The sequence below is a fragment of the Haliotis rufescens genome, unplaced genomic scaffold, assembly GCF_023055435.1.
Source record: "Haliotis rufescens isolate VD_foot unplaced genomic scaffold, xgHalRufe1.0.p SCAF_4, whole genome shotgun sequence".
In the NCBI taxonomy this organism is placed as follows: Eukaryota; Metazoa; Mollusca; class Gastropoda; order Lepetellida; family Haliotidae; genus Haliotis; species Haliotis rufescens.
The window spans coordinates 26,511,653-26,536,557 of record NW_025964112.1 but is presented as its reverse complement, the minus strand read 5'-3'; the positions used below and the strand labels follow the sequence as shown (position 1 = coordinate 26,536,557).

Below are 24,905 nucleotides of genomic sequence, written 5' to 3'. Positions count from 1 at the left end.
TAAGGACAAAGATAACCGGATCCAACCAACAACAATGGATGTTCTCCCAGCCCCCAAGGCTATTATTGAGATGGTGAGGTGTCAGTGTAGGAAAGACTGTTTGACCCAAAGATGTACATGTCGATCAAACAACTTGTCATGTACAGAACTCTGCCTCTGCACCTCAGTGTGTGAGAACGACGATGACACAAATATGTCAACTAATGATGGTGATGACAGCAATGACATGTTTGATGACTCTCTGTGAATATGATATCAAGACACATATCAAGAATTGTGACTTTATTATTCAAGACTTCAAGGGACCTTTTTTGGTGTAAAGTGACTATGACAATTCTATGTGACATTTTGAAACTTTAAATGCCAAGGCATTGATACAGATGGCTCTTATGTTGCTGAGTTGCTGGAGAAACATATAACCATAGGTAATTATTGGATAAATGACAGTTTTTAAGGGGTCATATGATAATTAAGGTACAATATATTCTTTAACAATTTTACTTTGTGATAGACAGTTGTAACGTATAGGATTCTATCCACACTACTGATAATATTGCAAAATCCAACTAAGATATTAGAAAAGTTGAGGTAGTTTTTTGTTAAGAATGTGAAATCATTACCTTAAGCATGTCTAAATTACATATGAGTAAGCATAAAATCACATATAAACAATTAAATGACAAAATAAACACCTCAGAAGCCTTAGACTTGACAAATATGGGCAAAAATGGCCGCCATCTTGAAATCCAAGATGGCCGCCAAATGAATGATGGGAAAATTTGGAAACATTGGTTTTCTTCATCTGTACATTGGAAGCTTTCAGAATATGTATAGTTTTGCTAATCTCCAATTTTTTTCAACAAAAGTTCATAAGGAACTGGACTATAATGGAATTAGTCTAACACAAAATGAGTCAAATGGGTTACTGATTTTAAACTCTGGAACAAAGGATGTAAAGCTTTACAAGAACTTAGCATACACAATTGGATGGGGAGGAGAAATAACAGTAATCAAGACATCAGATCATGGACTCTATTTACCTGAGTTAGTTCCCTATAAAGAGTTGTGCATCCATCTTGATCAAATCAGTACGACAGATAATATTCAACAAGAAAGTCCTTCAACTCTGCTCAGAAGTGTTCCAGTGAAAAATGAAAAATATAATAGTGGCAGAACTGAATCATTCTCGACATTACAATATAAAAAATTAAAGCAGGGTATTATTTCAGACCTCAAAATTTCTGTATTAGATGTAAAACACCAACCTGTACATATAGGATACTTAAGTGTAACACTCCATATTAAAAATAATGGTTGATGCATCAGGCCCTGGAACAGTAAGACAATGTAATACAATTGCGCTTTCCGATCTCGGAGACACAGAAGGATTTGATAAACCCGGTACCGATGGTAAATTATACGCTTTACACTTACACGATAATGTATACAATCGGAAAGAAGTCACATTCACGGGTAATCTAGGAGATTTAAGCGATGTCGACATTAGTAGACTCCTTAAAAACACTTCGTACAATATTACTCGCAACGATGATAATAAATGGACTATGGTCGAAGCAAACATCGAGTGGCTACTGAATATCGTCATTACCCCACCTTATGCGATGATGGGTAAGGGACATAATTTAACTAAGATAATAAATAGTGGCATCGTACTCGCGGCTTATATCCCGTCAAAACGAAAAAGCGTGTTAGTAACCCCCCTGCCAGAAAACCCAGGTCATATGTTATATAGTCGTCCGGCCTTAAAAAATGTTACTTTAAATTTGGTTACTGAATTCGAAGATATTAAAGTTAACCTGAGTGCAATACCTTATCTTTTTATGCTTATTATTGAAGTCTTGTTCGGAGATGCACCGGAAGATGCCTTCGATATATTACCAGGTCTATCGATTAAATGGCTCAAGAAACACGAGCGTCAACGTTGCAGTATTATTCATATCGGAGCATCGCCCGTTGCAACCCTCGAGGGGGTCCAAATTATTAAAAGTGACAGTATTTCTCTTTCTAAGATATTCTTGCCGTATAATATACATTTGATAAGGTTGATGTATAGTCTCAAAACATTTAAGCAAGACCAATTTAAGACTATTATATGAACGTAATATACACTATGAGTTTATATCCGACGCTCGGTGAAGCATTTGAAAAGATGGAAACTGTTGATGGATTTCGATTACATCAAATAAGCGACATAAAACATCAAATAGGGAAGGATAGGGAGTTGAGACTTGGATTGTATAAAAAGTATCGCAGAGCCGTGAATGCTCTGGACGGAGTCTACACCGTGCTTTTAGTATCTGGCATGGGACTCGGTGTAGCGGGTATCGGTTTACTATCAACTATAATTGCCGCGCCTATCGTGCTCGTCATGGAAATAACCGCTGGAGTCTCGGGACTGGCAGGAATAGCAATAAAATTCATTTCTCGTAGGTTACAAAAGAAAGCATTAAAACACGATAGTATTCGGATACTGGCCGAAGCAAAGTTGAACAGCATTGAGGATCATATTTTGACAGCAATGGCCGATTGTAAGATATCCGAGGATGAGTTTCGTTTAGTGCTGTCGGAGCTCACCAAATACAATGAAATGAAGCAGGAGATTCGATCAAAATCTCGTAAGACCAGTGGTATTAGCGAAGACGAGAAAAAAAAGTTCATAGAACAGGGGAGGCAACAAGCGCGTCAATTATTCCGTGCCAAAACCAAAGAACTGGTTGGAGATTAAAAATAGATTGTTTACTATCGTGTGATTACATTGAGACAAATGCTAACATAAATATATAATAATGGAGAAAGCTATTCAATGGAAAGAATTACCACAAGGTTTTTATTATATCAACCAACCAAATACGGTTATCAATTGTTTCTTATCAATTTACAAAAAGAGTGTAGTTATATAGTCTGGTCTCCTAGTAAAATGAACGAAGAACTTAATAAAAATGTTGAATATCGCTTTATAGATAAAAATAATAAAGAATATTTTTATTACCATTTAGACTCATCTAAAGCAATGATTGGCCCCAGGTATTGGTGAGCTAGGGCGAATTTAACTTAATCTCATGACTATCGTTAAATCGCATAATCATTTTGGCATAAAAAATCCCCCCTGTAGTAGCAGTATAGGTATATGAATCTGGCTCCAGTGGAAGTGGTCCAGAACCATCATTACCTATACTACTGATGGAGTCACTTGAAGAACATTAGCTCTCCATGTATTGGGCGATGTCCAATTATCGATCTCCTGATAGGTATTGATCATGTGCAATTACATCAGTCATTCGAAGATGTTTGTAGAGATGAAGGTGATCCTATTTGCAAGGAGAACGCCTTTTGGGTGGACATGCATAGGCAATGTAAGCAGTCAGGCAACATCCCAAAAACACTGCGCATATACATACCACACATACAGCAAAGACAGTGAATTGTGCTCATTGGTGAAGTCATTTTTGGAAATTGAAGAGTTGAAGACTCGTTTCAAACGCCTTATACCAGATGATGAGCAAGCTCTTCACAAAGCACAGAAGTCACTAGTGTATATGAATGGCCGATACCAGATTGGTATTCCTTGGAAGAACGTTCCCTCATTGCCAAATGACTATGCCATGGCATTTCGTAGGTTGCTTGGCACTGAAAAGAAGTTATACAAAGACCAGGAAGCGGCACTAGCCTATGACAAGTTCATCTTGCAGTATGTTGAAAAAGGTTATATCCGTAAAGTAGATTATGAGGAATCGCGAGAAGATGTGCGGTATCTACCTCATTTCCCGATATTGTGCCCAGATAAGAACACAACAAAGGTCCGTATTGTTTTTGATGCTTCGGCAAAGTATCCGGACACATCATTGAATGATGTAATCAGTCCAGGTCCGAAACTTCATCATGAGCTCTTTGATGTGCTGATACAGTTCAGGAGAAAACCAGTCTCTTTCATTTGTGATAAAGCAGGGATGTTCTTGCAGATCAAAATATCACAGGAAGATAGACCTTACCACAGATTTCTCTGGAGATCTATGAATACAGATGCCTCCTGAGGTAGTCGTCTTGTATTCGGGAACACCTCTTCTCCTTTCTTGGCTCAGTATGTTACCCAGGAACATGCTATGGCACATCTTGTAGATCTGCCTCGGGACCAGAGATATGTGGGTCGGGATCTGGTAGTTCTAGCTGGTGGTGAATAGGTCCATGTTGGGGAGACCATGGTCTCGACAAACGAGCGAAGACGTCTGGGTGAAGCTGCATTCTGTCCCACATTCTGTGGGAGCGACTTTGCCTGGCCAAGATAGAGCATCTACTAGGATGTTTCGGCAGCCCAGAATGTGTTGAACCCAGAACTGAATCCCCAGATGATACACCAGGTGAAACAATCGTCTGTTGAAGGAGCGAGGTCGAATGAGTCGTTCCTTGGTTCCGTAGGCAGCATACCATGGTTATGTTGTCTGTTGAGATGGAGAGGTTGAGGTTGTTCAAAGCCATAGGCGCTGATCGGCTGACCACAGCCCCGAGGCGATCTGTCCCTCCAGGTGTGCGCCCCATCACTGCAGCTGCGCTCCGATCGGTCTCTGGGTACAGAGAAGAGATCAAGGTCCGTCTGGAAGAAGACCACAATGAACTGAAGGTGTCGACTCTGACTTCCTGAGGTTGATCTTCCACCCCAATAGGTACAGGAACCAGGGGGTGAAGTAGGGTGACGGTGTCCCAATGATTCAAGAGACAGTGGTCTATATATGCCTCGACCTGGATGTCCCGGAGATGGAGGTACAAGGCTATCGACTTTGTAAACTGTGTGAGTAGCCAAGAAGAAAATCCAAATGGGGGAACCGCCCATCATCCTGTGTTTGAGTCCTCCTTGGGGACTAGGGAGATAGGTGAATAGAAGCCCGATGTTATGGCTGGGGCGTGTATAACTTCTATCGCTTTCTTGTCCAGCAGCGCCGAGACGTACTGGCTTAGTACTGGCTTGGTAGCTGCTGTTGAGTAGGGGGGTAGGTGGCTATGGGCGACGACGTGAGCGGCGGGTCGTCTATAAGTGCCAGCTTGTACCCATGTAGGATGATGTTGGTGACATATGGGTCCCCCAGGATCTCACAATTCTGCCAGAAACGACCCAGTCTCCCACATACTGGAGTGTCAACAACTTGGGCAGCTGGGGGTGGAAGTCCAAGTCGTGCTTGTCTGGCTATTCACTTGAAGTCCCTGCGGTCGGCGTTACCTCTCTTGGAGTTGCCGCGGTGGGACTGGTATGCACCCGATGACTTGCCTTTTCCTCTGCCCCGAGAGGTTGAGGTGGCGCCGCGCCACTGGGGCTGGAGGGTGTTGCGTCGCGGCTGGTATGAGCCAGACTTGGACGCCTCAGCGAAGGCTGGATGTGACACCCTAGCCAGGGTCTTGAGAGCTGTCTTGTCTCAGGCGAAGGCTGAGACTAGGGATTGAGTCATTGATGTACAGCGACAGCGTATACAGCGTCTGATCGAGTGGTTGCAGTGTTACGCATAAGCGATCATGCAAGCCAGTCTGCACAAATACACTGCACGAATCCCATAAGGTCAGTTGACCTGATTACGGTCGACGATGTTTACAGTCGTAGTTCTTGACACGTGACATGTAAGTCGTCCTGCACAGTACACTAGGTAGGGAAATCTTTGAGAGTGCGTTCGCTTTCTATCTAACGTGGATAGACGTGAAGAAATGGCAGGAGATTTCAACAGAACCATCACCACGAGGTTAGGTGTCCGTGTTGGAGCACCGTTGTATGGACGCCAATCAAGTGTCCGTGTTGGAGGGACGTTGTATGGACGCCAATCAAGTGTCCAGCGACCGCTCTGGTCTCCGAAGGTTGGCCCTGGGGATCTGACGATCTCATAGGCCTGTAGAATGAGAGCACATAGCCACAAGGATATCGTGGAATGGCTAATCGTCTGTCTGCACGGTTATCCCAGGTGTGCGTCTGTAGAGGCGCACTTTGGAGAGGCGAAGGATAGGCGCAATCAGACATGCTAGGATAGACACTGTTATGGACGATGTAGACAGTGCTTTTGTAAAGGCGTCTGTATAGGCGTCCGACGAGGCACTGGCGTGAGTATAGGCATCCGACGAGGAACTGGCGTCTGTATAGGCCTCCTACGAGGCGCTGGCGTCTGTATAGGCGTCCTACGAGGCACTGGCGTCTGTATCAGCGCTGTTTAATAGACAGGCACTATCTGTGTAGGCGCTATCTGAATAGGCGCTAGTAGAGGCGTCTGCAGAGGCGCTGTGGACGGCGCTTGTAGAGGCGTCTGTATAGGTGCTGAGGCAATAGGCGTTGACGTCTGTTGCATGGCCCGCAAGTACCGGATGTACTGGAGGAGAGGGGCGTCAATAGCAAGCGTCTGGGCCATAGGCGGGGCGCCTCTTGGGCGCCATGCGTCTGTCCGGTGGACTGGAAAGGTGCCGTTAAGAGAGCTCTGGGTAGAGACTTAGACCATGGGGCCCGACATCATGGTAGTAATGAAGGTCTGGGTGTTGTCGTCCGAGATAGTCGATCTGGTAGTGGGCGAATACTAGGATAAGTCAGACATCTTGCCCCGGTGTTTTCCTGACCTGTTGCATTCTCCGTTTCCTGGACATACAGGGGTACCGTCTGAAAGCTGTGGGGGAAAGCAGAAACAGTCTGTACATCTATGACACATACATTTAGATGTACAATTAAGGCACAGGGGCACTTTTACGCCGGCACTTTGAGCATGAGAGCATGATATCTGCAATGAAGCAGTGTAAAATCACAATGCATCCCCTCCCGATTATGTATGCTATAATTTGTTTATTCCACTACGTGGGTTTATAAAACAATTATTACAACAAACGTAAGACAACATACAAAACGAAGACAAAATACTTGCGAGGGTACGTCAATGGTGGGGTACAAAGCAAGAAGAATATAGAACGCAAGCCAGTGAAATAAATGGCCACATAAAATATTCAAGATGGCTACTTGAAACAACAAGACACCTGGGTTTACCTTTCGTTTTCTTTCTTAAGTTGGGACAAGTTGGGTTTAAAAAAATATCGAGCCCTGGGTATGTACTTTTTCAATGTCAGCATTAATTTTGTTTCCCATATTTCCAAACCATATGGTAATATAGGTGCAATTTAACAATAAAAAATGTTGCATGCTGTTGAAAATGATATATACTAGCATGTATATAAGCACTATGACGACAACCATGACTTCAAAGCTGCTGTGAATGGATATTTCAGGGTGGCTTCAGAAAACATCTTCCTGACTGGAATTGAAAAGCTTCACTATCGATATGAGAAGTGTATTGAAAAGCAGAGGGATAAAGTTGAAAATATAATTAAAAACACTTTCACAATTGTTGGTTTTGTTTGAAAGGCTTAGAACATTTTGACCAGCCTTTGTATGTTTGATTGTTGCTGACATAGCAGATGTGGATATAGTTGGAGCTGGAGCCACACTGCCGTGAGGATGTCGTACAAGGGCATCGAGATCAAGGGATCTTGTCGAGTTCAACCAAGTTTGCAGAGGGTAGAGATGAAGTTGTCCTATGTATGTAAGAACTTGGAGAGATGTCAGTAACCTTGAACACGACATCTACCAAGGACGAGATCGCAAGGGCTGACTGATGGCTTCTGCGATCATCATCTGTAGATTCATGTAACACTCCTCCAAGGGTCCGACAATAGCCTGGCTTAACTGGAATCTGGTCCCAATGTACACTATGTCCTGTAACAGCAGAAAATCCAACTCGGTTGGATGAACAAGAGCCCTAGGTAGGATATTAGCTGAATTCCATTTCCATAGATCAAATTCCATTTTGAGTCCGTGATGGGCAAAGCTGATTGGAGTTGTTATCCGAGGGGATAACCAAGGCGCTAATAATATGCTGAGAAATTTGTATCTCCTTCTGTTAACTGTGAAATGGAGGTACTAACCTCAATTGAGAAGGACAGGGACATGGAAATACACACCTGTAAGTCTGAGCTAACTGACCAGTCCACCTGAGGTTTTTGATAGATAAATCTGAAACCTGGGTGGATGTATAATAAAGTCTTTGTTGAAGAGCTTTAGGTTGATGAAATATCTTATGTGCTCATTTTCGGCACTGAGAATACCGTAAAATAGAAACCTCCGCTGGGATAGTTGGCTAGTGCACAAATATGTGGCAACAGGACTGGGGGAGGTTATGCATACACGTGAAGACTCTCTCCCCTTCCATGATCGCCAGTGCATCATGATCCACTGCTCGAGGGTCTGGCATGGGAGACACTGGCAGTTACCGGGGGGTAATGACAGAACAGGTCTATGTTTGGATATGTGCACTCTGTCAGTGCCTACATGCCTGTACTGGTACACTGTCAAGTAAGCAGTAGAACAGAGATGTCAACTCTTGGAGAAGTCGGGAGTGTGTGGACCCTATCTTCTTCATGTAATGCACTACTGTGGAGTTGTCAGTGGCATTCATGACCCTGCCATGTCACAGAAGATGTTGCCAAATTTGAATAGCCTGAATGACGGTTCATGTGCCATCTCTTGACTTCGTCTGACCACATGTCCACCATTGTCAGATCAGCAAAAGGGCATCCACAAACTCAAAGTCTGTTAAAGAGACTATGTTCAAGACACTGGACTCGAAGATCCACCACTAGAGATAGGGACATAGTGGCTAATTAAATGGTACCAAAAATTTGGTTGATCCTGGTCTGTCCTGAAAAACATCGAGACCCCATCTTGTGCCTATCACTGATGAACAGACGAGCAGCAGACAGAGCCTGAGATACCAGTGGCTGAATTCGCAGCCAAATGTCTAAAGGAACCAAAAGATTATTGATCTATGCTGTGTGAAACTGTCTCCCGATGAACTGAAGGGACTACAAGGAAGTGAGAGCTTTGTTGATGATCCACCCTAGCTGCTCCAAAAGAAAATGTAAGAAACTGTAAGATCACCGACTGGAGTTGAGAAAGAATGCAGAGATCCACGTAAGAATCGAAACTGATCCCAAATGGAACACTTCCAAGCATAAAATCATTGAAAACAACTTTTTGCAGAATTTGGGACTCACTTCCACCTGGTACCTAGTTTTGGATTTAAGAATAACAAAACAATATTAACATACAATCTTAATATTCTTATCAAGGTGTTCAAATATGGTTGTTCTTCAAGATGGCTGGGTATCAAATGACTAATTGTTTCTAAAGTAACAATTAAAACATATCTATATCTTTCTTGAAAATTGTCCACTACATGTTGTACAGGGTTCAAAGTGAGATTTCAAATGGACGACTGACAATACCCATGATGTCAAGGCGAGAAAATCATGTTAATAGAACAACAAGCATGAAATACTCACATCCCCCGCCAATACAACATGTCCGGTTGTGTGCAATGCATTAGCTCCTGTGAACTATGTTCACTGGGCCTTTTTGTAAATGGCCTAATTGCAGCACTAAAAAAAGTTGTAACTGGTGTTATTTTGCCATCTGCAGTTTATGATAGAATATGTAACTGAATTTGTAATTAGTAAGGATGAGACATGGACGAACAACTTCTTTATTACAATTAGGAGCGATGGTTTCGGTGTAGGTTCTAACACCCTTATCTAGCAAGTGAAGTACACAGTATGGTTGACAAGAATATCTAGTGTTTATACAGTTGAGTAGGTTTAAGATCAGTTACATTGTTGTATTTGTCATGAGCTGTGTTTCTGCATGAAGTTAGTCAGTGAATGCAACAACTGTGTCCATGACACTTTTGGAAGAACATACACTCAAGCAATGCAGAACTTACCAACAAGAAAGGAAAGTATTCAATACTGTGAGATGACATTATGTGTCAAGTTTGGTGAAGAAATATGGCACGGTTTTCAAGATCTGCTCCGGAAACGAGGACTACCACTATTTTCAGTCTAAATCAAAGTCGTTGCCATGGAAACTCGAAAAGTAATTTTTTTAAAATCCCAAACTATCAAAAGGCAACAGTCTACTACTAGATCTATCTATGTGCAAAGTTCGGTGAAGAAATATGGTACGTGTTTCAAGATCTGCTCCGGAAACGTGGACTACCGCCATTTTCAGTCTAAATCAAAGCCGTTGCCAGGCAAACTCAAAACATTTTTTTTTTAAAATCCCAAACTATCAAAAGGCACCAGTTCACCACTAGACCTAACTAAGTGCCAAGTTTGGTGAAGAAATATGGTACGGTTTTCAAGATCTGCTCCGGAAACGAAATGTGACGGACGGATGGAAGGACGGCTGGCCGGAAGGACAGCACCCATTCCTATATCCACCTTCCACTTTGTGGCGGGGGATAATAAAATTAGCCTTTTAAAATGTCCTGAGCAACGCTAAAGCCATTCATTTCCAGAACACATTAATGAATGCTATTCTTCTCACTTATTTCTACTTTGATAACTTACCGTATTCGACGTAATAAGCGCCCCCCTCTAATAAGCGCCCATGGCTATATTTGCTAATGTATTGGCTAGTGAACAATCCCGATTAGCACCCCTTCCGATTGATCAATGTAGACATATTTATTCTTGTATAATACGTATGTTATATGCACCCTTAATTATGGGAAATTAAATTCTGGAAAAATATATCTGTCGTATATATACATTTCAGGCTGTCAGCATAAACCACGAAATGTAAGATCTTTCAACTCTGTTGTTTTTCACCAAAATAATATTCTAATAAGAGCCCCCCATTTCTAAATTTGAGAGCGCCCTTGGCGCTTATTATGTCGAATACGGTATAATATGTTTGCATTATCATTCATACTAAATGCTAAATGCAAGTGTACTTACGACATTTTGCTCTCACAGACAATCTATAAGCACCGTAACAAAACTCTCTCGCCAAGTATGTCTCTGCTTCATCAAATCTGCAAATAGAACACAATATGGGGTGTAGCATGTTCCCAAGCCAGATAACAGTCAAAAATTGTGCCACACCACTTTAGCATGTGTTTAGCTCACCTTCATATGTACATGATGTGTTCAAGAGCGAAAACATTTTCTACAAAGTCTTCAAATTTTGTGTTTGTAATATTGAGGATGAGAGTATTGACAAATATGAAACAAGTATCAAATTTCAACAATGTCAAAACAATGAAATTGACATGTCATATTGCATATCATTGTTGCAATACACAACAGCCAAATTTATGTAACACAAGTTTCAACATGAGGCAATTTATGTTTCTTATTCAATTTCCAATTGTATCACAAACTTTCAATGCCCTTCAAAATACTTTACACCATAATAGTAACATACATTCACATTAGGGCTGGGACGAGTCCATATTTACCGACCCCTTATTACCCAACCCTACCCAAGTACCCGTGGTAAATCTTAAGAGTTGGGTACAAAATGTCCGATTGGGAATAGTTTGACCGTAGCCCTGTCAAAATGTATTTAGATACACTTATTAAACAATCTGGTCATGCATACACTGAAGTTAATTAAAGTTTTATCTTTATTCAAACCTATAGAGTTCAGAAGAATTGGTGCATAGTCAGAAAGAAATGCGAACATTAGCATTAGTGATTAGTGACTTGGAGTGTAACCGTAGAGTTCTAGATAATTCTTGTTGATAAACAATATATCATAAGACTAACCACGGGTCCGGGCAGTCCGCGAATACCCGAGTGACCTGCCCCAGCCCTAATTCACATGTGTTTATTAAGATGGTCATCGCCCCATTGTTATTGTCAAGAATTAATACCATTTATTCATTGATATTTTATGGCAATGATCACTCAATAGCCAGCGATCAGATTCTTTATAATTCACATGTAGTTTAACATCACAGTCAGCAATATCCCACCTATATCGAAGCAGCAGTCAGGACCAGGACAAACAGTGCAATGTCAATGTAGAGGGGTGCAAACAAGCAAACCTGGGTTACTGGGGACCTATTCTTACCATGAATCCCCACAGGTTTTATTTACCACATGACCAGTAGGAGGGATAATTCAAATATACTCATAGTCAAACAGCACTGTAGCTCACCATGCTCACCAGGATATTTAGTCTACGGTTTAAATTTCAACAAAACTCTTGTTAAACAGCTTAAAAGTTGTTGTCAGTGTTGACATTCAACTAGTAAGTAATCACTAAACTAAAATGTGGTGTCATCAAAAGGAGAAACCTTCATGACAAAGTTGACACCCTCAGTCTGACATTTTCAGAGAAGTTTACACAGTCAAGTACTTCTGAGATAATTTATGAGCATTGTCAAAAGAAGTTCAAAACTTAAAATATTGTGAAGAACTGGACATATGTGTTGAGTAGGGCTGAAACGGCAGAGAAAATGATATTGCCGGGGGTGATTTGAAAATACAACCTCGAAATACGCTATGTCCTGCATTTTAAAGAGAAAAACAGAGCTCATGATAAATTCGTAAAATATAATTTTTATCTCTACAAATTTGATACAATACATATGTATGATTTTTTCTGATACTAAATTTCAATTATTTTTGTTAAAGAAAGAAACCAATCTGATGTAAATTAACATCTCATAGTTGTATATGGAAAACATAAATTGAAAGTATAAAAAAAGTGGTTTAAATAAAGACGATTTTTTAAAGGTTATGTGTTGATTACAACATGAAATTCCAAACAATAATCTTGATTCTTTATTCTTTTCTTATTCTGGTGTCTCATGTACAAACATTAGATTGACTGTAACAGGTAAAAAGGATTTCATTTAGTATACTTGGTATATGGCTTTTACATTTCCTTAAGTTACAAATGAACTTATAATACAGCAGTATTATACTAGGTTGGGCTTGTTTACTTTACAAAGGCATGAACATTTAACAGTAAGGTAAATTACAACACAAACCTGGAAATTGCACTAAGTACATAATAGTCCAATAAAATGTACAGAAACAATGCCTTAACTGCACTAAATAAACAGGAAGCTTAATATTTCATACACCTTTCATAACTTTAGGCCATGAGAATATTTATGAACAAAGTTGAAGTCTAGGGCGTATTTCCATGAGCCAAATCTAAATCAGCCACAAACCCTCAATTATGAAGAACTAAGTTACTATGTATGGTAGAAATTAAGAAGATGCATTCAAAACAAATTCCTATTTATTAATTTTCAAATGAGTGAATAAATGTGGCTTACCATTACTTTAGACCTCATTGGCTCTTAGCATGACTTCCTCATGCATGTTGCTTAAAACACATGGTGATATGACCACACCAATCGGTGCTTATCTCCATTCTTATTAAGGTTGAAACAAAAATGAAACATAACATTCAAAACCAGGAAATTAAATAACCATCCTAACCATAACAGTTATGTAATATTGTATACTACTGTTGTTATATGCAATACATAACTTGTGGAAATTGTAGAAACAAGATTTCATACCTCCTTAACCAATTAAGCTACCATAATTGATAGAAAATAGAAATAAACATTTTGACCATTACATTATGCATTAACACTTGCCTTTTTATAAATAATTGTTTATGTTATTCAGATAACTATTATATATGTTATATGTAGGCTTTTAGATCTCGATACACCATGTATTTATACTATTACAAGGGCGTATTACAATCAATTGTTAAAACATAACGAGTGAAAAGTCAAAAAATGAATTCTTTATTTAAACAGAAACAATGTTAACGACAGCATTAAACTGCAATGCCAAACAAAGCATACATAAATGGATACAGAAATCCATAGGATTGAAAAAACAATGTCCTTGTCAATATGATAATTAACATCAATGACTCTATTCCCTTTGCTCTAATTTGAGGTTAGGCAGTGCTGGGCCATCAGTGGCTGGAACCGAGGTAGTAGCATCCACGGCGCGTGGAAGATCAACACATGCACCCTGCATGTCAGATACCTTGGGTTTGCTTGAAAGTGAATGCCTGAGGTTCTTATTGAGAAATATTATGGCATCAGCCGTTTTGGGTTTAAGAGCTGATTGTTTCTCCGAGATAGTTTGTCCAGCTGCAGAAAAGGCTGTCTCTGAACTCATGCTTGTACCTGGTATTGCAAGGTATTTTCTTGCAAGTTCTTACATCTTCGGGTATCGACTTCCATAATCCTTCCAGAACCCCAGTGCGGAATTTGACTTGGTTGTATCCGACAGGTACATTTCAAGCTGATCCTCATCTTGCTCATCATCTGACACTTCTATCAGATCTCCCATGAGGTATGAAAAGACATTTCCCTCGGATTTGACAGACTTCTTACATGGCTCATCATCCTCCTGAGGCTCAGACTCGATAGGTAATCCTTGATCTCCTTGATTCCGTGCATTGTCACAGATGATGTTCTGAAGATCATCACATACACGGCTTTATCATACAATGGGTAGGTTTCTCGGCAGGATAAAGCTAACGGAAAAAAACGACATCCGTTTTGGTCTTACGCGGATAGAGATGCAAATATCAAAGGTCAAGTAGGGACTACTTTAAGTGTTTATAAACAAACATGGCGTCGCCCTTGTCATTCGGCAATTGAGTCAGAATTAACCATCCGGAATCTGGATAAACTACAGGGATAACTGCTATCACTATCAAAAGAACAGTCTAATATACTTAAAATTAGTGTCTAACTGTGACGTAGCTAAGGCATTTTACAAATTTTGGCAACTTTGGAGATAAATTTCGAAACAATTTTGCGAGGGCACTAGGCCTAGCCAAGCGTGATCAGTAGCCATATCTGTGCTTGTAGACCTCTGCGGCTTGAAACCTTTTCCACAAATTAAAATAGTTGGATTTGGCCGAAATATGTTTGAATTGTTACCTTGTTTCGTTTTGTCGCTGTGTGTACATCTGATTGCACTTCTTAACGTTAGGACAGGACAGGCCGACTGTCAACAACGTCTGAGCGTGGCCGTGACGTCTCATAGACTAGGGTTAGAGTAGCTTCCCTTTGACAAAGGGCAGTTACTCTTGCGGACAGACCGATGGATTGCCGCGAAATGCAAGTGAAAACAATTGTTGTTTTGCGTATATGTTGCTTCGCCACTGTATAAGAAACAGATTTCAGTTTGAACTATATTGGCTACTGTCACTGTCAGACTGACACATCACTTACCCTGTGACGTAATAAATATTAATGCGCACATTCCAGGAAAACTCGCAATGTTTAGGTAATATTTTTGAGAGAGGGAAAGCGATTTTCAAGCACAGAATCAAAGAATGACATTATATGATAAAGAGGTTATCACGCTTGTGTGTTTGGGGATGGTAAATATCCTGTATTAGGAATAAACACTATGTATTTAGCTTGCCAAGTCTCGCTAAATACAATGTTTATTCCTAATGCAGGATATTTACCATCCCCAAACACACTCGTGTGATAACCTCTATGTATACTTGTGATGTCTGCTCATCACTAAGAAACATTAGTTTCTTGAATATGTGTTCAAATACTGCAGCAATCATTGGAACCAGTACTCCCCATTCATGATGCGCTGACGGAGACCATTGCTGATCTTCTCCTTTACAGTGCACATAACATTGCTGTAGAGTTCTTGTGACTGAAAGTGGTTCTGTATTAAACCCAATCTCATTAAAATCAGATCTGAGTTCTCGCTGCCGCTAAACAAAGATCTGAGGACATCCCATTACGGTCACGTCAGAACGACCTGTCTCGAACTTTGACTGACCACTGAAATGACAAACATCAGCCAATTGGAAAGCAGTTTTCTAGAGCTTTACGGTACTCGTTTCAACCTGGCAACTTCCATTTCAGAATACGCTTGAAAAATATGTTGGCACAGTTTTGAATGTCTAATATATGGTTGAAATTGTATGACAGTACTTCACATGTACTGTGCAACGCCTCCTCTGTTCAAATGTTTGTTCTACGGAAGTGAGAGATAGCCGATAATTTTGACGGAATCAGTCGTACGGGCCGTTACTGTCGTCCTGGATATCCCGTGTTAACGTTTTTGAGGTTGCATGATGAGAAAACACATTCCGACGGTCACTTTCATGATCTGGTGAGCAACGCTTTGATTGGTTGGATGAAAGATCATTCTGACGTGACCCGTAATGGGACGTCCTCAGATCTTTGTTTAGCGATAGTGAGAACTAAGATCTGATTTTATGAGATTGGTATTAAACCCAGGACAAGTGGCAAAATGGACGAAGATGTCAGGTACTCCTCAGAGCACAGAACCTTTGTAGCTGTGACAAGTTGTCTCAATACCACAGTGAGCTGCTCCATGATTTTCCACTGGGAATCTGTGAGTATCTTCAAGGTCTTCCTTCTGATACATGTGGAGCTGACCTTGTCATGGAGAATGGCGAAGATGTCTGATCTCAAGGTGAGAAGGCGGTCAAGGGGGAAGAAGGTAGAGTTCCACCAGGTGGCAACGTTAATCACTATATGTTGAACTAGTTTGCCAAGCTTTCGCTGATGTAGCCAAAGGACATATGTGAATAAACACTGCAAGTTTTCTTGCAACAACTGACATGTTTTCAATTGTAGATACAGATAGTGCATCTTTGATAGCAAGTTGCAAGATGTGAGAAAAAAAACTGAACGTGTTTGTACCCTGTGGCTGCAGCAGCTGCCGTCATGTTGCTGGCGTTGTCAGTTTGCTGACACCTTTGCGATTCCGAATTCCTGCTGAATATTAGTTAGAACAGGAGCCAGGTTTTCTCCTGTATGACGCTCATCCAATTTCCTTGTTTCTAATATAAAATTAGACAGAGTCCAGTCAATGTTAATAAAATGACAGGTGACAGTGATGCATCCATGTGAGGTACAACTGGTCCAAGAATCAGTTGTTAAACTGACAGGTGTCGTCAAGTTTAACTCTTTTCTATTCATCATACATAAGCATCAGATACATATGCATTGTAGTGTGACATGGCACTTTGTACTGGGGATTAAGTGCTTCAGTAAATTATCTAAAACTGTCTCCTTTAACAATAGAAAGAGGCCGCAAATCCTTGACAATCATGAGCACACCCTTTTTGTCAAATCTTGGTATGTTGTCTTGGAGAGAGGTGTCATCTGAAAATAACGTAGGGCCCTATATTGATAAAATGCACACCAAAAATTAAATATTGCTTATGGAAAATTGACATAAGATATTTATTGAACTTTTTTTATATCATGGTTTAAAAAATATAGATTCTACTTTGTTTTAATACATCTTGTTTGATCCAAAATGTTTAGGCTTCTAGATTCTAATTCTGAGGTTTAAATTTTACTTATATTATTTTAGATTCAAATTTTCAAATATTTAAATTATTCATTAAGTAGTCTTTTGTAATGTAGATCTACTTTCATAAAATCATAAAACCTACCTTTTTTGTGAAACTAACGAATGTGCTTTGTTTTGTAGATGATGAGATGGAGGAAGACGCCTGACTATGTGAGTTTGGCATGTTTCATTTTCAAATGATTTCGCATTGTCGATGTGTGCCGCCTTTGAATGACAGCTGAACACCACACAAACAGCATTTTGTTTTAAGTTTGTCTGGCGTTACTGTAAAATAAGCCCAAATGTAAGACTTACTTTAGTCTGACATAATGACCGTGTGGTCGGACCCTAAGAAAGAGAGGTCACTCATGTTTCCAAGGGGCAGGAAACTCTACTGAGTACCCGTTTCAGCCCTCGTGTTGAGTCCAACAACAAACCAACAAAATGCAAATTTAAATACATTTTGTACAAATATAGCATGGTGGTATAGTGCCATAAAATTGTAACTCGCCTGGATATTTCAAAATTGTAAGGAAATGAACATAAACATAATAAATGCTGAGCCCCCAGGGATTTATCTAGTTCTGCTCAGAGGCCGATATTCGGCCCCAAGTCTGCAGCAAATGTTATTAAATTCCCAAATTGGAATTATGAATTTCCCAATTCATATAGTAACCTATAACGAATGTTATGGCATTGTAGAAATAACCTGTATGTCACTGATGACAGGACCAATAAAGAAGAAGAGGTTTTAATACATTCAATGCAATCTCAAAATACAATTTTGAAATCCCTCTGAATTTAAGAAAATATGAACTTTAAAAAAATCCCAATTTTGAACAAAATAATTATATTTTTCCCAAATGGCCTGCCAGGGGCACTCAGTTTTAAATCCTAGATAAAACCCTGGCTCTACTACAGGCTACAAATGTACCCAATGTCATAACGTTTTGAACAAAAATGGCAGCTATAGTGAAAATCGAATTCAAAATACTTGAATAAACTCATTAGTGGTAACAAGCATGTGAAGTTTCAGGTACATTGGTCTTGTGGTTTCAGAAGAAATGATATTTACAGTGAGGGGAAATGCAATGAGAGGAAATGACTGAGGAAATGTCATAAATAGGTTTGAAAATATGGTTGATGGGAGCGATGGCCATGTGAAAATAAGATTTGAACCTCTTGAACAAATTCAGGTATCATCATTCTTGGGAACAAACACCAAAATGTACACTGAACCATTTGGAAATCAGCAAAACAGGTGACATGTGACACAAATATCAACCTACATTCATATGCCATATTAAATTTGGCCTAGTTTTGTGTTTGACTGTGTTGTTCCCAAAAGAAATATGGCAGAAAAATGTTCAGGTGGAGCAAATTTGACTTTATCTACTGGTATATAACTTTGTCAACAAAAGGGGGAATAACTCTCTTTTGATAACCGTACATGAATGTACAGAAAAATTCTGTACAAAGAAGTAAGCCTATGTAAAGGTTACACTTTCATGAAACTATTTTTTTGTTAGTAATACACTTCATATTATTGCTTCTGGTGAATGAACAAGAGATAACAAACTTCATCAACGAGAATTGGAAATATGCAATAAAACATCACTAGACATGATGATTTACCATCGCTCGGCATTGTTTTATATGCAGGGATTAAGATAAATACATGAATTTGATTATTCATGATATAAGTATACCGTTACCTATCCTGACACAACACACTGCAAATTCTCTTCTTGACTTCGATCCTATAACACAGAACCCAAAATGTGCCTCTTCCTCCTCTGGGGTGCCCCCAGCCCTCGGTTACCAAGAGGAGTATCTGTCCCGGATCCCTTTGTTGTCTTCTCATCAGCGCTTCACTTGAACGTTAGACGAGGGACAGATGGGAGGGCCTGAGTCTGTCTGGATAAGTATACTAATATCATGAACAATCATATTCATGTAGAACAGCGGTAGAATTTGGCACTAGTCCTGTAGTCCTTGCCAAACTGCCCAATAGTTAAGGTATCATAACGAATAGTAGAAATTTGCCATTTTTAAGGGTTTTGCTATATGTTATCATTTTAAGGACTAGTGGACTAAAACAGTCACTTTCTACCACTGTAGATTATTTCTTATCCTGGCACAACACATTGCAACATAGATGGTGGCAGGTTCTGCAACTTGCAGAATTGGTGACCACCTAGATTACATCTGGATTAGACTATGCTCAGCGGAGCACCCTCTTCAATAATCCTGTATCACCTGTGACATCCGATGGAGCGCATAACAACCCAAGCCCAACAATCCCTCAGAATATTTATTTGACCCAAGTGAGACATAATGAAAATATCTTGAGCTTGTGATATGGGCAACCACCCAGATTACGTCTGGAGTAGGCGAAATGCAACAGAGGTGCTCTCGACACTAATCCCGTATCACCTGACACATCCTTTCTCTAACACGTAAGACTATATGCTACATGTCCGAGTACCTGTGCGGCTTCTGATACTTGATGCCCAGAGGATCGGAACTAAAAGATATCCTTCAGAATATTTACTGAGCCACATGTGACACAAGTAATATCTGGCAATGCACAGACTTCAGATATAATTTGTCTACGGCACACAGCAGGATTTGACATCATTCATGTGGTGAAAAGAAACATAGGAACGCCATATTTTATTGTATCTATTCATGAAAAAAAGGTAACCTGAATATATACAGAGTGAAAATCAATGACACAAATTTGGGACAGTTAACAGCTGCGCAAACAAGTGGCCCTGAACTGATGAACCCCCTCTATGTCTTCGACAGAGAGGTCCCTTAGATAGTAGTTGGGAAATGTACTGTCAGTGCACCAAAAACACCCCTCAACGACATCAGTCACCTTACAGTTGGTATTCAGCGCCATCGTGGATGCTAGGGCTCTGATTTTATTGGGATGGTGTGCCTGAGGTGGGTCCAAACATGCATGCTAATACGACTGCAGAATCGTAGCATGAAGCCAAAACGCCAACATATTCTTCGCCACCTCCACTCTACATCTGGCCGACAGAGGTAGGACTAATCACTTCCTCTGCTTCCTGGAACTCTTAGTCACATCCAGGTAACGCTTGAGCGTTCCTACAGGACATAACAACAGATCCTTGGTGTCCTCCTTCCCCAGGATGGACGTTCAGGGCAATATCGTGGACCGCCGATTATCCTCCCCTGCTGGTTTTTAGCCACTTCAGTCCAACATAGGGCCAAGGTGAACCTCAGCATCAGGACCCCTGTCACATAAAGCATGTATTTCTCCAATACGAGCTGCCATAGCCAAGGCTATGTGAAAAATAGTTTTTTAGTTAAACATTCAGCCTGCTCAAATGGTCCAAAGGGTAGTGAGACCAGATGTTGTTGTACTCTCCCTAGATCTTAAACACTTTTTTTTATTTTGCCGTCTGAAGCCCTTTAACATAGCTGTGATTTCCAGCGCAGTGCTAAATACTGTGAGCCTGCATAACCTCTGGTTGTTAATGCTCTTTGCAAATGCTCCACACGTACAGAGCCAACAAGCCAGGACTCAGATGAGCCTGCTTTGTGAGTAGGTTGATGAGTTGCTTCTGCCACAGAGGGACTCCATGACTGGATTTCCTGCGACCTTTGTCAGCTCTGGGAACCACAATCTCCATGGACAATAATGCGCTACCAAAAGCAGATGGATCTGCTTTGTTTCCCTCAACTTATGCAGGATTCTGGGTAGCACTGCCGGAAATAGGAACGCGTATTCATGAACGTTTTGACACTTGACACACCACCCGCAACAAGACAGGATGCAATTGCCATTCCATCGGTTTGGACTGATGAGGGCGAGAGAGGGTGTCAGCGAAAATGTTTGTGAGCCAGTAAAACTGAAAGGTCTGGTCTAACAAGAGGCTGGAATGTGTGGACCCCATCTTTTTGATGTAATGAGTCACCATAGCTTTGCCACCACTGATCGCCAGAACCACAGACAAAAACTCGAGGCTTTTGATATCCAAGCATGCCTGCTCAACTGTCCACACCCTTTAAAGTGTTAGGTGACCAATGTGTGCTCCCCAACACCTCAGTGATGCGTCAAAGAAGAGATGGTGGGTTGACACAAAGTTTCACAAAGAGACCCTGTCACAGATGTTTGATGGGATCGTCCACCACCCAATGTAGTCCCTGTACTGGCATGGTAGCGGCACAATCAGCTCTGAGTACTGGCTGGTGCTCCAGGTTCTTGATGCAATGACAGAAAGAAATAGTATCTGAACCTATTATTTTACAATGCATAACATAATCTAATATCATGTTTTGTTAATTGCAGGTTTTACTATAATATATTTCAAACAATAAAAAACATAACCAGGGTTATGGGAGTAGCACTTTGGTATATTGTCAGATACTTTTTACATATGGAACAACTTGACCAGTCACTGTTGAGGTTTCGCATGGTCTAGGTATTTCCAATGCAAAAATAATATGTTGACATACAATAGTCAAACTACAATATGGCATTTCTGATATATGTATCATTTTCTGTTAACAGAGGTTTGTTTCAAGGTGTCATGATACATGGAAATGATTGCAAAGGTGTGTATCTTGTACAAGAAACGAAAAGTCAATAAAATAATTCTTGAGGTGGTCTGGTATGTGTCTCATGTGAGAAATGTCTTAACATTAGCTGGGGTGAAGCACTAGAATCAACACTGTCGGACAGAATAATTGGAATCTTCAGCTTAAGCATGCAATCATTTATTGCGATAGTCCCCGTTTGATGTATCTGGGGGTGGTTAGAGTTCTTGCTGTATGCAAGAGAGGGGATTGGGGATCAGGAGGGGAGTGTCTTATCACAATCAACATTACATGTCTGATGTATTGTCTGTGGCATTTCTCAGCATCAGGGGCAAGGAAGAACGCAGTTGAGCATGTGGCACTTTGTAACATTCTGTAAGAGCTGCTCCAAAGTTGGGTACCTTTTAAAATTTACACCACTGACCATAAGTTTAAGAAGCCAGATAACAATCACTGGCTTAGGCCTATACAAATACAAATATCAGATGGCCAACATCAACACTAGGGCTAGGCAACACTATGTGAAGAGAAGCCTCTGTAATTTCACTTTGTACACCACTGAACTTTCGATTATTCATTGGTATTTGTTCATTGCTAAACTGATCCCACTGTAACAGCATTTCTCGAAAATATAGCCCTCGTGAACGAATCTGAGTGTTCATTTGTGCAGTAGCAATTGATAATGTCAAGGGAGACACAGAGCCTCCAAGTTTAAGTAGTTTATCTTCAAGTTCCTGGATGCATCATTCCGCAACAGGGTTCTTGTTCACGTTTTTTGTTTGACCAATTTCAATACAAAGTCTTTGACTAGAAAATAGCTCATCTTGGAACAAAGCAGGGGTCCGGAAACCGTCATATGCGCCGGACATGTCCGATTGGGAATCTCAAATGTCCGTTTTAAAATATTGCTTACCGGACATTTTAAAAAGTATTGTCCGGACATTCTTAAATTTTGACCGGACATGATCAACAGTTAGGACTGAGCAGTTTCTGTCTGCAGTTGCAACACAATGAAGATTAACTACACTGACAAGCTTTGTTTGTTTTGATTGCTGTAAATACATCGTACCTACATGATGGTCAATCGGTCAATCACTGTAATAGACAATAAACTGAGTTGACACTGATTAATCGAGGATTAATTACTGAGAACATCTTGTTAATTTGAGTGAAAGGTGTTTACAACTGTACATTAATACCTTGCATCATCGATGTACCTCATTATCCTCACAATGCTACGATACGTAACCTCAGACAAGAAGCGAAAGCGTGACGACAGCCAGTCGACCGATGCAGATCAGTCGAGCGGATCTGCCAAACCCTCAAAGTCTGGACGATCATTTTGTAAGTCGTGGCTAACGACTTTCACTTGGTTGACATACAATGAGGATTTGCAGATTTTATTGTTTTCAGTAGCTAGTCGTATATTGAATCTTGATTGACCGCCATTTTGCTTTCTCGGACGATCGATATCCAATTTTTTTTATGGTCAATAAATAAGTACAGATGAAAAAAGTATTCAAATAACTATTGCTATCAACGATATTTTAGTATTTGTGATTAAATTATCTGTCTTGTTTTTTAAAAAATCTTTAGTATAAAAAAAGAAATTTCCCGTGAGGTCACGTGATAACCAAATATGGGATAATAGTCTCGATCCAAATGTTACAACGCGTACACTTGAGCAGACTCATGAATATAACTCATGAATATTAATTAGACCGTTCACTACGTTAACAGATCGTTATTATAACAGAAACAAACGTATGTTTTCCATGTAAATCTAAAATGATATTATTTGTTATTAATTGTCCAGTGAATTAAACAATTTAAATTGAAACAATTCATAATTCATCCTATTATGAATACGTAAACTTGTAATGTGTGTGAAAAGTCGTACTAAAATACGCTATTTGAAGGGGGCGTGGCCTAAATGCAGATGTCCGATTGGGATTATAAATTTTCCGGACCCCTGGAACAAAGATTTGAAGCCTGAGGCAGTATCTGTTCTGATTACAGCCAAAGGACCATTAAGGGGTCACAGTTCAACACAAAGACAGATCAGTGGGACTCCTCACTTTAATATAATGTGATCTTGTCCCTCCTGATGCCCTTACTTCCAGACCCTATGTTGACCTCACCTCGGCTCTGGACGAGGGTTTTGGGAAGCTCTCCTTAGCCCCCTCGTTTAAAGCGCACTGCAGCATGGGTCAGCAAGCTTCACACCCTCTTACATTTCCCCTGTCCTTTTCAAATGCAGTACCCATGGAGCCGTTATCTGAGGCTGTGCTGGGACTTCATGGCCAAGAAGCAACTCCCAGGACATTCTGGACAGGTCATTCACCTTCCCTCCCCTCTCTTTGATAGTGGGGGTTGAAGATGTACAGGTACTTCTCCTATGTCCAGAGCGTGCGCTGCGATATTTCATTCGACACTCCAAAGTTTGTCGAAGCCAACACCACAGCCTTTTCATCTAGCCCTATGGCTGCAAGTTGTCGCTTTGGAAGATGTGGAAGGCGTCCACAGTTGTGGCTCCTTGGTGGTCATTTCCACCTCTCTCTGGTCCATGTCACGCCAAACTAGAAGATTACATGCAGCACACCTTGGCTTGGTACGTCTAGTTCTTTAACCTCACTTAAAATTATATTACTGCAATAATACCCGGACTTCCCACAAACTTCACTCTCTCGCTGCCTGCCAACAGGAATGGTCACTCGGTGCCGGACATCGCTGTTGCTGATTGGCTGGTGCAGTAAATGCATTAGGGAGTAATGCAGGATAAGTTTTCAAAACTGGAAAATGCTTAGATTTCACTAAATTTGCTGTCCGCAGTAGTATGTAGACTGACTACTTAGTTAACTTTATAAATTTCCTAAAAATGTACACATCAGTCCATTTCTAAGAAATGTATGCCAGTGTTGGAAGTTCAATTACAATGATTATGCTTCACTACAATTTTTGAATGAAATGTGTCTCATTTTCATTGTTTACTTTTCTGACCTAAACGTGTATTAATCTCATTGGTTGACTAATATTCTTGTATGAAAATGTTATTACCGATCTGGGACCTAAGCAAACTATTAGCCAATCGATTCACATGATACATT

General features: G+C 40.4%; 1 protein-coding gene across 2 annotated transcripts in view; it reads right to left on the bottom strand.

Annotated features, from left to right (window-relative positions):
* Positions 1–24,905, bottom strand: part of LOC124115107 (islet cell autoantigen 1-like) — a 353,911-nt gene that overhangs the window by 311,394 nt on the left and 17,612 nt on the right. For both annotated transcript variants that reach the window (XM_046475926.2, XM_046475927.2), the window contains exon 2: positions 10,822–10,898. In XM_046475926.2, coding sequence (XP_046331882.1) covers positions 10,822–10,826 — 5 coding nt within the window. In that variant the 5' untranslated portion in view covers positions 10,827–10,898. The remainder of the gene's footprint in view (positions 1–10,821; positions 10,899–24,905) is intronic.